The sequence below is a fragment of the Sorex araneus genome, chromosome 3, assembly GCF_027595985.1.
Source record: "Sorex araneus isolate mSorAra2 chromosome 3, mSorAra2.pri, whole genome shotgun sequence".
Lineage (NCBI taxonomy): Eukaryota > Metazoa > Chordata > Mammalia > Eulipotyphla > Soricidae > Sorex > Sorex araneus.
The window spans coordinates 118,023,809-118,039,016 of record NC_073304.1 but is presented as its reverse complement, the minus strand read 5'-3'; the positions used below and the strand labels follow the sequence as shown (position 1 = coordinate 118,039,016).

General features: G+C 43.9%; 1 protein-coding gene across 2 annotated transcripts in view; it reads right to left on the bottom strand.

Annotated features, from left to right (window-relative positions):
• Window positions 1-1,184: 1,184 nt before the first annotated feature.
• The window catches only part of ECD (ecdysoneless cell cycle regulator), a 35,315-nt gene continuing 21,291 nt past the window's right edge, over window positions 1,185-15,208 (bottom strand). For both annotated transcript variants that reach the window (XM_055132651.1, XM_055132650.1), the window contains exons 8-14: window positions 14,798-14,926; window positions 13,255-13,340; window positions 9,540-9,646; window positions 9,235-9,418; window positions 8,397-8,464; window positions 5,886-6,094; window positions 1,185-1,470 (exon numbers count right to left, since the gene is read on the bottom strand). In XM_055132651.1, coding sequence (XP_054988626.1) covers window positions 1,249-1,470; window positions 5,886-6,094; window positions 8,397-8,464; window positions 9,235-9,418; window positions 9,540-9,646; window positions 13,255-13,340; window positions 14,798-14,926 — 1,005 coding nt within the window. In that variant the 3' untranslated portion in view covers window positions 1,185-1,248. The remainder of the gene's footprint in view (window positions 1,471-5,885; window positions 6,095-8,396; window positions 8,465-9,234; window positions 9,419-9,539; window positions 9,647-13,254; window positions 13,341-14,797; window positions 14,927-15,208) is intronic.

Below are 15,208 nucleotides of genomic sequence, written 5' to 3'. Positions count from 1 at the left end.
TGGTTCTTGGCACCTATTTGTGATTAAAGACACAAGTGCCAGAGTCTTAAATAAGGAAGAGATCTAGAACTAGAAAAAGTTGAAGTACTGAATTTCCTTTGGATCCCTGCAAAGGTCGTTGTTCTCACCACTGCCAACAGCCCATCCATGCTCTATGGAAAATCCCTCTGGAAACATTGCGAGAAAGGATGTGAGGCTGGACAGTCCTGTGAGATGGGCAGCTTGCTCTGACCCGAGATGACCCCAGCATGGAGGAGAAAGCACCCTGGGGGCTGAGACTGCAGCGAGGAGTGCCAGGGCCACATGTATTCCCACAGTCCTTCTCCTAAGTGGGAGCATTTGTGAGCACGTGTGAACACATCGCTGATCTGAAACTACCGCGAGAAAGGGGGGTTTGTGGGGTTCTGTGTTTCTCAAATGGACCATGGAGTAACTGTTTGCTTTTTGATTACTGTGTTGTTTTGGAAAAGAAAAGAAGAGAGGGGCAAACAGGAGGAGCTCCAACACTGAACTTTGGTTCCTGGCAGTGAGTGGGAAAAGGGCATTCGTGGCTTCTTAGAACTCCAAGGGCGTCTGGGGGGCTGAGGCAAGAGAGGGCAGGCTTGGGGACTGAGAGTGGCAGATCAATATAGACCTTGTACCTTACCTGGAGGGAGAGTATTTATGTGGTGATGATTTATGAAGGTGCTAAGTCTGAAAAGAGCACATTGAGTCAACGCAGCAGAAAAATGAAAACAAGCAAAAGGTTCAAAACAAATCTATTTCTCATTCTACCAGAGTGAGTCTGGCCCAGGGCCAGTGACGCTGCTGCTGAAATGAAACAACTCATTCATTCCTTATTTTCACCTGTCAGCTCCTCAATCAAGATAATAGTGTTCTACACATCGAGTGTGTAAATCTCATCTCGGGATGTTTCAGGGCTTGATGCTCTTTTGCCGACTTTAAAATCTTGTGTGCAGGCCAAAGCTGAGAATGAGACTTGTGTACAAAGAGTGATGTGTGGGGCCAGAGGACAAGGTAGGGAGCCTGCCTTACAAGTGGCAGACCAGGTTCACTCCCGGGCACCACATGTGGTCCCCAAGCCCTGCCAGGAGTAATCCCGGAGCACAGCCAAGAGTGAGCCAGAAACAGAAAGAAAAAAAGAAAGTAATGTGGGGCCCGTGAAGGAAAAGGCAGTCGGTGAAACTAGTACTGAAACAGGTTTAATGAGTTAATGATGAAATGAGCATGGTCAGAGTGAACATGCAGTTAAGAAGAGAGTGGTCTTCCCTGGGCTGGAGAGCCGGCTTTGGGGTCAGTGCTGTCTGGCAGCTGCACGCCCATGCTTTGGAAAAGGTTGGAAGCAGGTCCTGCCAGGCCAGCCTGGGAACTGTAAGATTCCAATATATTTGAAACCAGATTGAGGTCTATATCTGCTGGTGTCATAAGAGATGCTCCTGGACCACAATCTTCTTCCTCGGCATTGGCAGTCTGGGATAGAGGAGAAAAAAAAAATATTTTTTTATAATATATATATTGAATATAATGAGAATGCTACACAATTTGGTTGGATAGCAGTTTACAATACAGAGAACTAAGCAATGAAATACTGAATCTTCAATCAGAAAGCTTTTGTTGTTGTTTTTGGGTTCCACCCAGCAGTTATTAGGGCTTACTCCTGGCTCTGTGATCAGGGAACTGTATGTGGAGCCAGGGATTGAGCCCAGACAGTGGCATGCACAGCAAGTGCCTTAACCCCAGGACTATCTTTGATGCCTAGAAAAGAACCTTCTTATCATTTGCAATGAAAAGTGAGATAGAATTCCAATCAATGTAACAACATGCATACTAAAAAATGGCTTTTAAATGGCTGGAGCGATAGTACAGCGGGTAGGACATTGGCCTTGCACAACGCTGACCCAGGTTTTTTTTTAAATTTATTTATTTTTAATTAGAGAATCACCGTGAGGGTACAGTTACAGATTTATATACTTTTGTGCTTATACTTCCCTCATACAAAGTTCGGGAACCCATCCCTTCACCAGTGCCCATTCTCCACCACCCGTAAACCCGGCGTCCCTCCCACCCTCCCCAATCCCATCTCCCCCCCACCCCACCCTGCCACTGTGGCAGGGCATTCCCTTCTGTTCTCTCTCTCTAATTAGCTGTTGTGGTTTGCAATAAAGGTGTTGAGTGGCCGCTGTGCTCAGTCTCTAGCCCTCATTCAGCCCGCAACTCCCTTCCCCCACATGGCCTTCGACTACAATGTAGTTGGTGATCGCTTCTCTGAGTTGACCTTTCCCCGGAACGTGAGGCCAGCCTCGAAGCCATGGAGTCAACCTCCTGGTACTTATTTCTACAGTTCTTGGGTGATAGTCTCCCACTCTGTTATTCTATATACCATAGATGAGTGCAATCTTTCTATGTCTGTCTCTCTCTTTCTGACTCATTTCACTCAGCATGAAACTTTTCATGCCCATCCACTTAACTACAAAATTCTTGACCTCCTTTTTTCTAACAGCTGCATAGTATTCCATTGTATAGATGTACCAAAGTTTCCTCAACCAGTCATCCGTTCTGGGGCATTCGGGTTTTTTCCAGATTCTGGCTATTGTAAACAGTGCTGCGATGAACATACATGTGCAGATGTTGTTTCGATTGTACTTTTTTGCCTCTCTGGGATATATTCCCAGCAGTGGTATTGCTGTGACCCAGGTTTTGATGCATGGCACCTCATATGGTACCCTGTACATTACCAGGAGTAATTCCTGAATGCAATGACAGGATAACCCCCAAACACCACTGAGTATGGCTTCAAAGCCAATAAATAAAAATAAGCTTTTTTTTTTTGGGGGGGGGGGCTGGAGAGATAGCACAGCGGGTAGGGCGTTTGCCTTGCACGCGGCAGACCCGGGTTCAAATCCCAGCATCCCATATGGTCCCCTGAGCACGGCCACGGGTAATTCCTGAGTGCAGAGCCAGGAGTGCAGAGCCAGGAGTAACCCCTATGCATCGCCGGGTGTGACCCAAAAAAAAGCCAAAAAAAAAAAAAAAACAAATAAATGATGCTGGTATTTTAAAAAAAAAAACAACAACTTTTTTTTTTTTAAAAAATGGCTGGGTCTGGAGCAATATCACAGTGGGTAGGGCATTTGCCTTGCACACAGCCGACCCGGGTTGATTGCCAGCATCCCATATGGTCTCCCGAACATCTTCAGGAATAATTCCTGAGTGCATGAGCCAGCAGTAACCCCTGTGCACCACTGGGTGTGGCCCAAAAAACAAAAAAAGATCCTAACATTCTTTTTCTAGGAAAAGTTCTATACATTGATTTCTTCTAATTTTGAAGTAGCCTAAGGGAGATAACCAGGGTTAAGAAGGTACTTGTACAGTTTGCCTAAAAGTTTTAAAGAAATAAACATTAACAATGAAAAAAACTAATTTTTTTCTCAAAAGAAATACTATATTTCTTACATATTGATCTACAGACCTTTATATCTTTATTACTTAAAAGGATGGTCCCCACTAGCCTTAATTTTATTTGATTTGGGGGCCATGGTGGGGGGTACTCCCAGATTACTCCCGACTCTGTGTTCCTGGTGGTACTTGAGGGACCATATGCAGTGAAGGGGACTGAACAAGAGGGGGCCACCGGCAAAGTGGCACTCATTAACCTCTGGACTATCTCCAGGCCCTGGAAGTGGTTTTAAATATGGCTCAAATCAATCTGACTCAAAGTGGGTGACACAGTACCACCCCTGCCCCCCACTCCTGGGAGGACTGAAATGATCCAGCGGGGTGGTAACAGCCTCAGGTACAATTGGGGGATGTTTTTCTATTTATCTGCTTAAAGAAGGCAGATTTCTGGGAGGTAGGTGCTGAGTAATTATTTTTTTGAAAAATGGGCAGTAGGTCAAAATGTTTAGGAACCAGGGCTGAAGCGACTGTGCAGCAGATGGGGCATTTGCCTTGCACTTGGCCGACCCAGGTTCGATCCCTGGTATCCCATGTGGTCTCCTGAGCACTGCCAGGAGTAATTCCTAAGTGCAGAGCCAAGAGTAATCCCTGAGCGCTCTCCGCAGCTGCACAAGCGTGAATCCAGACCCAGCAAAACCTCTTTCGGCATGGGCAACTCCTCGCAGAATGTCTCCAGCCTGAGAACTAAGCCTCGGCCCCATGCCCGCCCAGGAGGGGAAAGGTATTTCTCTCTCTCGCCTCTTTCTCTCCGGGGATGAAGGGCGTGGTGGCCGCCATATTAAGACGACCACAGATTGGGTTTTCAAGCCTGTAATTATCTAATATCTGGAAGAAATCTCCCTGGACTTCTTGTTAAAGTACAGAAATTCAAAACCGCGCGGCCTCGACCTTATTTGTCTTCACAGTAGGTCTGAATCTAGTGGGGTACTCCTAACAACAATAGTGAAGTTTGTGTTGAAATACTGAATGTAACCAAAGTAAACAGAATGTAAAGTGAAACTTATCAGTTACAAGGTAGGGGGTGGGGGGGCGGGATGGGAGGTTTACTGTGTGGGTTTTTTTTTTTTTTTGGTGGTGGTATATGGGCACTGGTGAAGGGATGGTTGTTTCAGCATTGTATAACTGAGACCTAAGCCTGAAAGCATTGTAATCTTCCACACGGTGATTTAATAAAATAAAATTAAAAAAAAAAATTAAAAAAAAAAAAAGAGTAATCCCTGAGCACTTCCAGGTGTGGCCCAAAAAATGTAAAGTTTGGGGCTGGAGAGATAGCACAGCGGGTAGGGCGTTTGCCTTGCACGCGGCCGACCCGGGTTCGAATCCCAGCATCCCATATGGTCCCCTGAGCACAGCCAGGGGTAATTCCTGAGTGCAGAGCCAGGAGTAACCCCTGTGCATCGCCAGGTGTGACCCAAAAAGCAAAAAAAAAAAAAAAAAAAGTAAAGTTTGAGAACTTCTCATTTAGATTATCAAAGTAAGGGGGATAACATTAATTAATGTATTACTCATTTGTTTCTTACGTTAATTCTATGACATGTGAACTGGTTAATGGATACATCACAGCAAACAGCTGAGTTGGGTTTCAAACACTAATCCATTAGACTCCAGAGTCCATTCTCCTTCCAAAGTCTCTGTCTAGGGTTAGCCAGTGCTGGTGTAAGAGTAGCATAAAAACATGAGTGAATGATGAATTCTAAATGTGATTCTAAATTAGGAAAAAAAACCCTAATTAAATAGGGAATAATAAGAATGATACTCCAGGGCCAGAGCAATAGTACAGTGGGTAGGGTGTCTGTACAAACTGGGGTCAATCGGTATGTCAATCAAGTGGGTTCAATTCCTGGCATCCCATATGGACCCCCAAGCATCACCAGGAGTAATTCTGAGCATCATCAGATGTGACCCCCCCCCAAAAAAATTTTTTTTTAATGAATTTCTTAAGCCATAAAAATTACTTGGATATTTAAGATTTTTTTAATCAAATTTGTTATTAGTATTATGCAACAATATACTAATATGAACACACCACAAAATCTCTTTTGTTTTATTATCTTTGGGCTACACCTGGTGGTACTCAGGTGGTCTTGGGGGAACATATGGTATGTCAGGGACTGAACCCAGATTAACCACATGCAAGGCAAGAGCCCTGCCCACTGTACTATCTCTCCAGCTCCCACATCACATTTCTTATTGCAAATAGTAATAGGTAACATAATAGGCTAAGTAACAGAATAATATGATTAAATATATAGTTAGGAAAATAAAATTAATTCTTTCCCCTACCAGAGTTGGGTGGTAGGGGAAAATGGCATTATTTCAAACTTATACCCAAAACATTTTTTTTTTTAATAAAAAAAGCTACAACATAAAAGGTTTAGCCTCCTCTTGCATTAAACCCGGGGAGGAAAGAAGGTTAAACACAGATATACCATCTGCCTCTGGGTGGTGAAGCTTTTGCCAATGCTGGTATGTGCCAGTTCACGGTCCATCTGAGCCATGTAGGACTTGAGGTTATCAAGAGTTCCTTTTATAGACATTTCCTCTCCCAGCTCCGCTGTTTCCAGGTCCTCGTCATCATCACTATCTAAACATTCAAAGTCTTCCTCATCCAGATCATCTGAATCTGACTCATGAGATCCTACACAGATCCCAGGACAGAAAGACCCACTTGGTTACTTTCTTAATGACAAATAACGTCTCAAAAGAACGAAGACTGTCATCTGCAGGAAAGGATCAACATACGTAGGCAAACTATTTCACAGAATTTCTTTCCAGAAAAAGGCATTACTAGAGATATTTGTACATGCTGAGCTAGGAGATTCAGCATTTTCACTTTTGGTGGGGCTGTGGGATGGAAAGAGGAGGTTGGCAAACCCAGCAATGCTCAGGGTTTTCTCCTGGCTCCACACTCAAGGGATCACTTCTGGCAGTGTTCTAGGGACCATATGTGGCACTGGGGATTAAACCAGGGTTGTCTGTGTGCAAGGCAGTACCTTAGCCACCATCTATCTCCCCAGCACAAGATTCTAATATTTTTTGTTATTGTTTTGGGGTAAGAAGTGGCAGTGCTCAAGAGGCACTCCTGGTCTGTGCTCAGGGATCACTCCTGGCAGGACGTGGGGGAATGAATCCAGGCCACTGCATGCAAGGTAAGAGCCCGACCTGCGGTACTATCCTATCTCTCTGACCAATTCAGCCTTTATTAATTTTTAAAACTGAATTATAGGGCAGGAGAGAGTACAGGGGTTAAGGCACCTGACCTTCATTTGAGCACCTGGTCTGACTAGCTAGCAGTTACCAAGAGGGGGCCCCAGCTTCTTGAGCACTGCTTGAGCGCCCCACCAACACCCTCAAACCGCCACACACATGTAATTTTTCATTCAAAAACTACTTTGTACTTAAAAAACAAACAAACGGGCCAAAGATATAGTACAGCAGGTAGGGCATTTGCACGTGGCCGACCCAGGTTTGATCTCTGCATCCCATATTGTCCCTGAGCACCGCCAGGAGGAATTCCTGAGTGCAGAGAGAGAAGCCCAGAGCACTGCTAAGTGCGGCCCCAAACAAAAACAAAACAAAACAGTCAGGCGGTGCCCAGGGCCCACACCGGGCATTGTGCTCAGCAGAGTGCTCTGAAGGCTATCCTGGGTGCCAGGGTTCAAACTAGTGTTGCAGCCACAGCTGTGATGCAAAGCAACTGCCACATTAACTTCGGCAGTACGATTTAGTAACTTTGATGCAAACACTCAAGCAATACACAACAACTGTCTTAGAAACATGTCGTCCCAGAGTTAAGAATCTTTTAATCGTTCAGTGGGTATACAGACTTCTAACTGTAATTTGTGTTTATCAACTCTGTTTTTAAACATAAATATATATGTATAAATATCTATATACAAACACAGAAGGGCATCGTTAGGTGTCTGGATACCTTTTGATACAGATCTATAAACACAACTAGGTTTTATTTATATATACATATATATTCAACTTGGAGATCCTCTGTTAAAACATAGATGGATCACATTCTTTATTAAGGCTGCAAAGCATTTCATAATATGCAACTACTATGACTTATTTAACCATTTCCCTCTTGGGGGACATTTAAAATACTCCATACTTCTATATGCTGCTATTATCATTTTTGCAGGTATAATTTTCATGGAGTAAATTCCTAGAAGTGAAAAATCTCAAGAGTGACAAATGCTGTGCAAAAATATAATGCATACTTCTACTCTATGGCCTGACAGTGCTCGTTTTTCAACCCCTGATGAAACAGGTAATTATCAACTTCCTACATTTCTGCCAACATGATAGACAAACTAAAAAGTCCTGGGTCCAGAGAGATAGTTCAGCAGGTAGGGCTGAATGCATGCCTTGCATGCAGTCAGTCAACCAAAGTTTGATCTCTGGAATTCATATTGTCCCCTCAGGACAACCAGAAATGATTCCTGAGTGCAGAGCATGAGTAACTCCTGAGTACACCAGTTTGGCCTCCAAAACAAAAAACAAAAAAAAAGGGAAATTCTGATATTTAATTTGTATTTGTTTACTAAAAACAGTTTAAAATACAGCCAGTGGGTAGTGCAATTAGTACAAAAAGGAGAATAAATGAAAGAGAAGGCATAATGCTAACTACACACTGGACTCCCTCAGTCAGCAAAAATATAAATGTGCAACTGTTGACAGCAGGGAGGGAGAGAGGCACGCAGGCATCCTCTGCAAAATCGTTCAAGAGGGCAGAAGGCACGGCTGAACGCAATTCAAAGAGAAAGCAAATATTTTGACAACCAAGAGAACTAATGTTCAAATACCCTAGCCACAGCAACCCTTATTCTTACAGTTTCAAGGCAAACGCCCTACCACCCTACCCACTGCGCTATCACTACAGCCCCTTCTTACAGTTTCAAAATGAAAATAAACATCCCATCGTGACTCACCTAAAATCTTATCAAAGTAATTAAGAAAAGTATTTTCATCAAAAGTGATCGGAGTCTCAGAGGGTTCTCTGCAAGATAAAAGAGATGCAAGTCAAGTTCTCTTATCATTACTCCTGAAGTGTTTTCTAAAGAACTGAAGGACACTTACCAAAGATAAAAAACAACAATAAAAAAAAAAAAAGCACCTCAAAAGAAGAGCTGGCAGAAGCTGAGGGCTGGCTAGCAGGGGTCACGCCCTGACAATGACCCAGCAGAGCCTCCAGCAGGCTAGCCATACCCTCCAGTCCCACCATCACTGGGGAGGACCTAAAAAATATTAGAAAAGGTAAAGCAAGGTAACTAGTTTAGATTTTAAAGATTCCTCCTGCTTTCTTGCAGGGCAAGAAATAGGAAAGACTGATGAAATAGAAGTGAAAGCTGCTGGGGCAGGAGCAACAGCACAGCAGGTCAGGTGCCTGCCTTGCATGTGGCCAACTCATGTTCAATGCCTGGCACCCCCTAGAGTCCCCTGAGCCTGCCATTCTGAGTGCAGAGTGCAGGAGTAACCCCTGAGTACCACCAGGTGTGACCCAGAAACAAGTGGCTGGACCAGAGAGATCATACAGTAAATAAGGCTCTTGCCTTGCACGAAGCGTTTTTGTTTTGTTTTGTTTTTGTGGTGCCTGACACTATAAATGGTCCCCTGAGCCAGGACCCTGAGCATACAGCCAGAAATAAGCCCTGAGCACCAATGGGTGTGGCCCCAAAAGCAAAAAAATCAAAACAAAAGTGAAGCAGCAGTGACTGGATGACATCAGGGTTGTGATAACTGAGATATTCATACTTGAACCTAAATTACCGAGGCAGCTCTGCTCCTTTGTGGGTAGAAACTTTGGATATGAAAGCCTTCATACTCTTGGAGACTCGGGTCAGGTCATAGCTGTGCTCTGTCCCCTCGGAAACCGGCTCTGACTCTTTTTTGCCAGCTGCTTCCTGCAGGAGTTGGTCGAGCTGATCAGGTGTGAGATCTAACCATTGGTCATCTGAAAAAGAAGCACCCGAGCTACTTCTCTACGGTACTCACAGGAGGACCTGGTCAAACTTACACAGAATGCTCTGACCCTTCCTTCTGACCCCTCTGCTCTCTCCTGGACCATAACTTACCATCTTCTGGGGGAAGATGAACTGCTTCCTTCTTAAGCTCTTCTAGATCATATGGAGTTTTCTGTAGAAAGGTTAAGATTTCTTCACCTGGGCTCATAGCAAAAGAACTATAAAAAAGACAAGACATGAATATTTTTATAAGTTCAGAGTATTCATCACAAAAGAAATACTATTTAATTATTTTATTTTTTTGCTTTTTGGGTTACACCCAGTGGTGCACAGGGGTTACTCCTCGCTTTGCACTCAGGAATTACTCCTGGCTGTGCTCGGGGGACCATATGGGATGCTGGGAATTGAAGCCGGGTCGGCTGCGTGCAAGGCAAACGCCCTACCCACTGTGCTACTGCTCTAGCTCCAGAAATACTATTTTAAAGTTGGCAGAGATTACATGGTCTCATTTGGTTTTAGACATGCATTTCAGGTTACAGACACTTGTTCTCAAATAAAATGTTATCAGGAACTCTGAAATATCAAAAAGCTAAACAATTATGTAACTCAACAGTGGGGGGGAGACTGTGCATTTACTTATTATTTTCCAGGACCTAAAACCGACCTGACACTAAGAGATAGTATAAATATTTGTTGAGTGAATATGTTGTCTGTCTATAATATACTCATTGTGGTTTTTGTTCTGCTTTTTGGCCATACCTGGCAGTGTTCACGGATCACTCCCAGCAGACTCGGGGATGTCTGGGATGCGGGAGGTCAAACACAGGTTTCCCAGGTCAACCATGTGCAAGGCAAATGCCCTCCCTGCTGTAGTATCACTCTGTCCTTATTACCTGTATCTTTTAATTAATTTCACATGTGTAGTAGTCATATTGTACATATCTAGAAGGTGCTTTAAAAAAGAAATCAGGGGCTGGAGCGATAGCACAGCGGGTAGGGCGTTTGCCTTGCACGCAGCCGACTGTTTTATAGTCTAGAAATAGTACACAAGATTCTATTCTTCTTCAACCTAACTACTGCCTAATATTGTCTAGACTTCATAAATTTTCAGCCATTTAAAGAATCTGTCACTGGGGCTGGAGTGATAGCACAGCGGGTAGGGCGTTTGCCTTGCACCTGGCCAACCTGGGTTCGATTCCCAGCATCCCATATGGTCCCCTGAGCACCGCAAGGGGTAATCCCTGAGTGCAGAGCCAGGAGTGACCCCTGTACATCGCCGGGTGTGACCCAAAAAGCAAAAAAAAAAAAAAAAGAAATCAGCATTATGTATTTGAAATCTATGCATTTAGATTTGTAATTCACTGTGATTCAATGTCATCCCGTTGTTCATCGATTTGTTCGAGCGGGCACCAGTAGCATCTCATTGAGAGACTTATTGTTACTGTTTTTGGCATATCCAATACGCACGGGTAGCTTGCCAGGCTCTGCCGTGCGGGCTCCATACTCTCGGTAGCTTGCCGGGCTCTCCGAGAGGGGTGGAGGAATCAAACACAGGTTGGCCACGTGAAAGGCGAAAGCCCAACCGCTGTGCTATCGCTCCAGCCCAGATTTGTAATATCATGGGAAAATATATGATCATTATCAGTAAAAATCATGGTCAGTCGAGGCAGGGCATTAGCATATGTTCTGCACACAGAATGCAAGGGTCTGAGTTCTAATACTGTATGGACCCTAAGACACTCCCAGCAGCAACTCTGAGTGAGCAGTGAGTCAGGAGTAGTTCCTGAACACCACTGGGAGTGAATCAAAAACAAAACAAAAAATGCAGAAAATAAACTTCTACAGAGTTCTTGCTATTAGGAATTGGATGAGACTGGGAAGGTGGAATCAGTGTGTCAAAATAATATGAGTGGTTAACTCTCTGATATTTTCCTTCTTACATCTTTATTTGCTATAATAAATGTGTTTTAGAAATAAGAACAAACATTATTATTAGAAAAGAGTTAAATCGGGCCGGAACAATAGTACAGTGGGTAGGGCTTTTGCTTGCATATAGCCAAACCGAGTTTGATCCTGGCATCCTGAGTGGTCCCCAAGAACAGTCAGGAGTAATTCCTGAGAGTAGAGCTAGGAGTAAACCCTGAGTATAGAGAGGAGAGGGAGGGGAGGAGAGGGAAGGGGATGAGGAGAAGAGTGGGAGAGTAGAGGAAAGGAGAGGTGAGGAGAGGAGAGAAGAGGGAGGAGAGGGGAGTGGAGGGAAATGAAGGGGAAGGAAAGGGGCAGGCATGTGAAAAGAAAGAAATAATCAGCATTTTATTTTGTAGGAAGAGTCTGGACTCTCCATGTATGAGTCTCATTTCTTTTACTTTCAGGCCACACCTGCTGGTGCTCAGGTTTAGCTGGTTTCATTTTCTGGTTATTTTCTTACCAAGGTAACACTACCTGAGCGTAAATGTTTTAGGACTACAAGTCTGCACACCATGTCCACCACTGGATGCACCCTTCTGAGCCCACTCCCTGCATCTTACTACTGCAATTCTTAAACTAAGTCTGACCCAAGAGAGTAAGAAGATAAGCACCCTGGGGAGAGGTAGATTCATTATAGATGACCCTAACTTGGGGCTGGAGGAATAGTACGGCAGGTAAGGCACTTGCCTTGCAGACGGCCGACCCTGGTTTGATCCCAGCATCCCAGATGGTCCCCCAGCACCACCAGGAGTGAGCCCTGAGCACAGAGCCAGGAGTAAGTCTTGAGCACTGCCATATGTAGACCAAAGACAAAAAATAAGAGAGACAACCCTAACTTTGGGGCCACCTTCTCACTTTCCTTTCCTTCTATCTTGACACCCTAAGAAGGCATCCTGGGACCCCAGCTGACTGAAAGCAGGAGAGCCAGACGAGCCTGCTGGGAGCCTGCTGTGGGGAGCGGGAAGAGCAGAGAAAGCAGAAAGCTCCCAAGGGCTTGGACAGGAAATCACGAACCAGAGAAGATGGCCAAGAAAAACTTGATTTTTAATATTGCAGCACTGTAGCACTGTCATCCCGTTGTTCATCGATTTGCTCGAGCAGGCACCAGTAACATCTCCATTGTGAGACTTGTTACTGTTTTTGGCATATCGAATACACCACGGGGAGCTTGCCAGGCTCTGCCATGCAGGCTAGATACTCTTGGTAGCTTGCTGGGCTCTCCCAGAGGGATTTTTAATATTATAACCAGAAAAGTTGACCAACTTCCAGAAGCAGAAAGGAACCTACTGAACCTAGATCCACACATGCTGGAATCAATGCTGCTCTCAGTGGCCTAAGAGGAACTAGCATCTTTCGACAGATCTTAAAAGTGACACGAGGGCGTTTACCCTGTTCTCTTGGCTATTCCTGTGAATGGTGTCCTGGCAGCTAGAGACAGCTCAACCCTGCTACCTGAGAAAGGAAACATCCGAGCTCACTGGATTGGAATCTTCAAGCCCAACTTTAGAAAGATGCTATTTACCATGTTGCTTCAGACTGTTTACAGTCTATCCTGGGTCAAGACAATATAAACTACTTATAAAGGCTCTTCAGTTACCTGAATCTGGCCAAGACATTCAACTATGTTAAGCAAGATTACACAAAAATAAGATTGTAAACATTAAGAAATAATAAATAAAAACGCATCCTGGTTTCTACCAATGACTGCCAGGTAGAAATGGGTAAATATCTGAGAGAAAAGCCCACTGCACAGCCATCACCATCCCACGTTACACCTTGGGAAAGCATCCTAGGATGCAACACCTTAACTTCGGCAAGTCACCACTCTGCTGCCGTATTTAGGTAGTAATAAACTCACCTTTCTGGCCGATTTACTGAGAGCTGAAAGTAGTTCTTTGCCATTTCTAGCCTTTCCTGATACTGAGCTGAACCTTCTATCAATCCCTTAGAAAAAAAAAGGACAATCAAAACATTATTTTAAATACCATTTAGTATGTCCTTAAAACAACCTGCTCATCAGCAATTTTAATGGCATGTGCAATATAACAAGATACAATATACTTATTGTATGGTCCCCATTTTGTCACCAACGTACCTGGGTTGTTTGTTTTTTGTGACTTGGATGTGACACCTCGTGGTGCTCAGGGACTACTCATGGCAATGCTTGGGGAACCCACCGAGCCCTCCAGGTCATGCAAAGATGCTTTGTGACCTAGCTCTCCTGCCTCAACATTCCTGTTTGAGCTTCAGTTCTTCAAATAAACCAGAATAGTGGTTCTTAATCTTTTTTTTTTTTAAACGTTACGGGTCTCTTTTCAATTTGGAAAAATACCTACCATTTTCTGTTAGCTATTACAAATAATTAACTTGTAATTCACTTTTAAAACAAAGTATAAAGAGAACCCCAAAAGAGCACAATCCTACTTTTCACCTCATGTATACATGACATTTGTTTTTCGTATTTTATGCTCTGTAAAACTCTATAGTTGACCCTTGAACTTCATGGGTCTACTTATATACAGATTCCTCTCAGCCTCCCCCCATCCTCCCTCCCCACACTCCCCCTACTCAACATGAAGCAGCCAGGTGGAAGAGCCCTGTGATGATCAACTGAACATCACGATGTTTTCTCCAGTGCACTTTGTAGTGAGGGCTCGGTATGTAATGTTAAGTAAGATACGAATTAACCTACTGCTTATGATACCAGTTTGGTTCAGTCAACAGCAAACAAACATTTATCAGTTTCTGTTTTGGGGTCACACCTGACACTTGGGAGACTGGGCAGAGAAAGAATCAAACCAGAGGCTCCGGCATGCAAAGCATCATCTCTAGCCCTTGAGCTGTCTCCCCAGTGCAGAAGTTACATTCTGGGGGAGCCAAAAGTTATCAGCAGATTTCTGACTGCACAGGGTACCTAGCACCGGGTGAGTCCATATATTCTTCAAAGTCGGAGGAGCAGGTATATTCTGAGGCTGCCACTTGTGTTGCTGCCATGCCAGCAGGAACCAGATGGCAACTCTTTTGTCTAGATTTTTTTGCATAGAATAATGCTTCTTTTCTACATTTTCCCCTCATGGGCTATTCATTGATCGTGCCTATTCAAAACTCTCTGGAATATATCAATATTCCAGAATATACATAGGATTTTAAAACACTGGCTTCATTTTTCTCCCCATTTATTGTTGGTTTGTTTGGGGACCACACCCAAACAAACCAGGATGTTCAGGATTTTCTTTTTGCTCTGCACTCAGGGATCACTTCTGATGGGACTCAGGGGACCATATAGAATTTCAGGGATAAACTTGGGTCTGTCGCATGCAAAACAAGTCTCCTATCAGCTGTACTACTGATATGGCCCCAATTATTATTTCCCCTGTTTGAAAGTGCATTACAAGTCTTACCTTAAAATAATCATTTTTCTTCAGACTTTCAAGGAAGCCTGTCCAGAGTGGGGAGGTAGTCACAAGAGACTTTTTGGAGTCAGAAAAATGTGGGCTACATTTGGAACATAAGATCTCAAACCCGTGAGCCTAGATGGAACAAAGAGAGCTATTACTATTAGGTGACCTCTCCATATAGCCATAATCAAGAGCCAGGTGAAGGAGTACATGGACCTGAATACAGTGGTGACACCTCTTGAATTTTATGAAAAAATAATTTAATCACAATTTTTTTAATCTCCACCAATTCTAAAAATTATGTATATATAAAAAAAGCAAGGGGCTGGAGTGATAGCACAGTGGGTAGGGCGTTTGCCTTGCACGCGGCCGACCCGGGTTCAAATCCCAGCATCCCATATGGTCCCCTGAGCA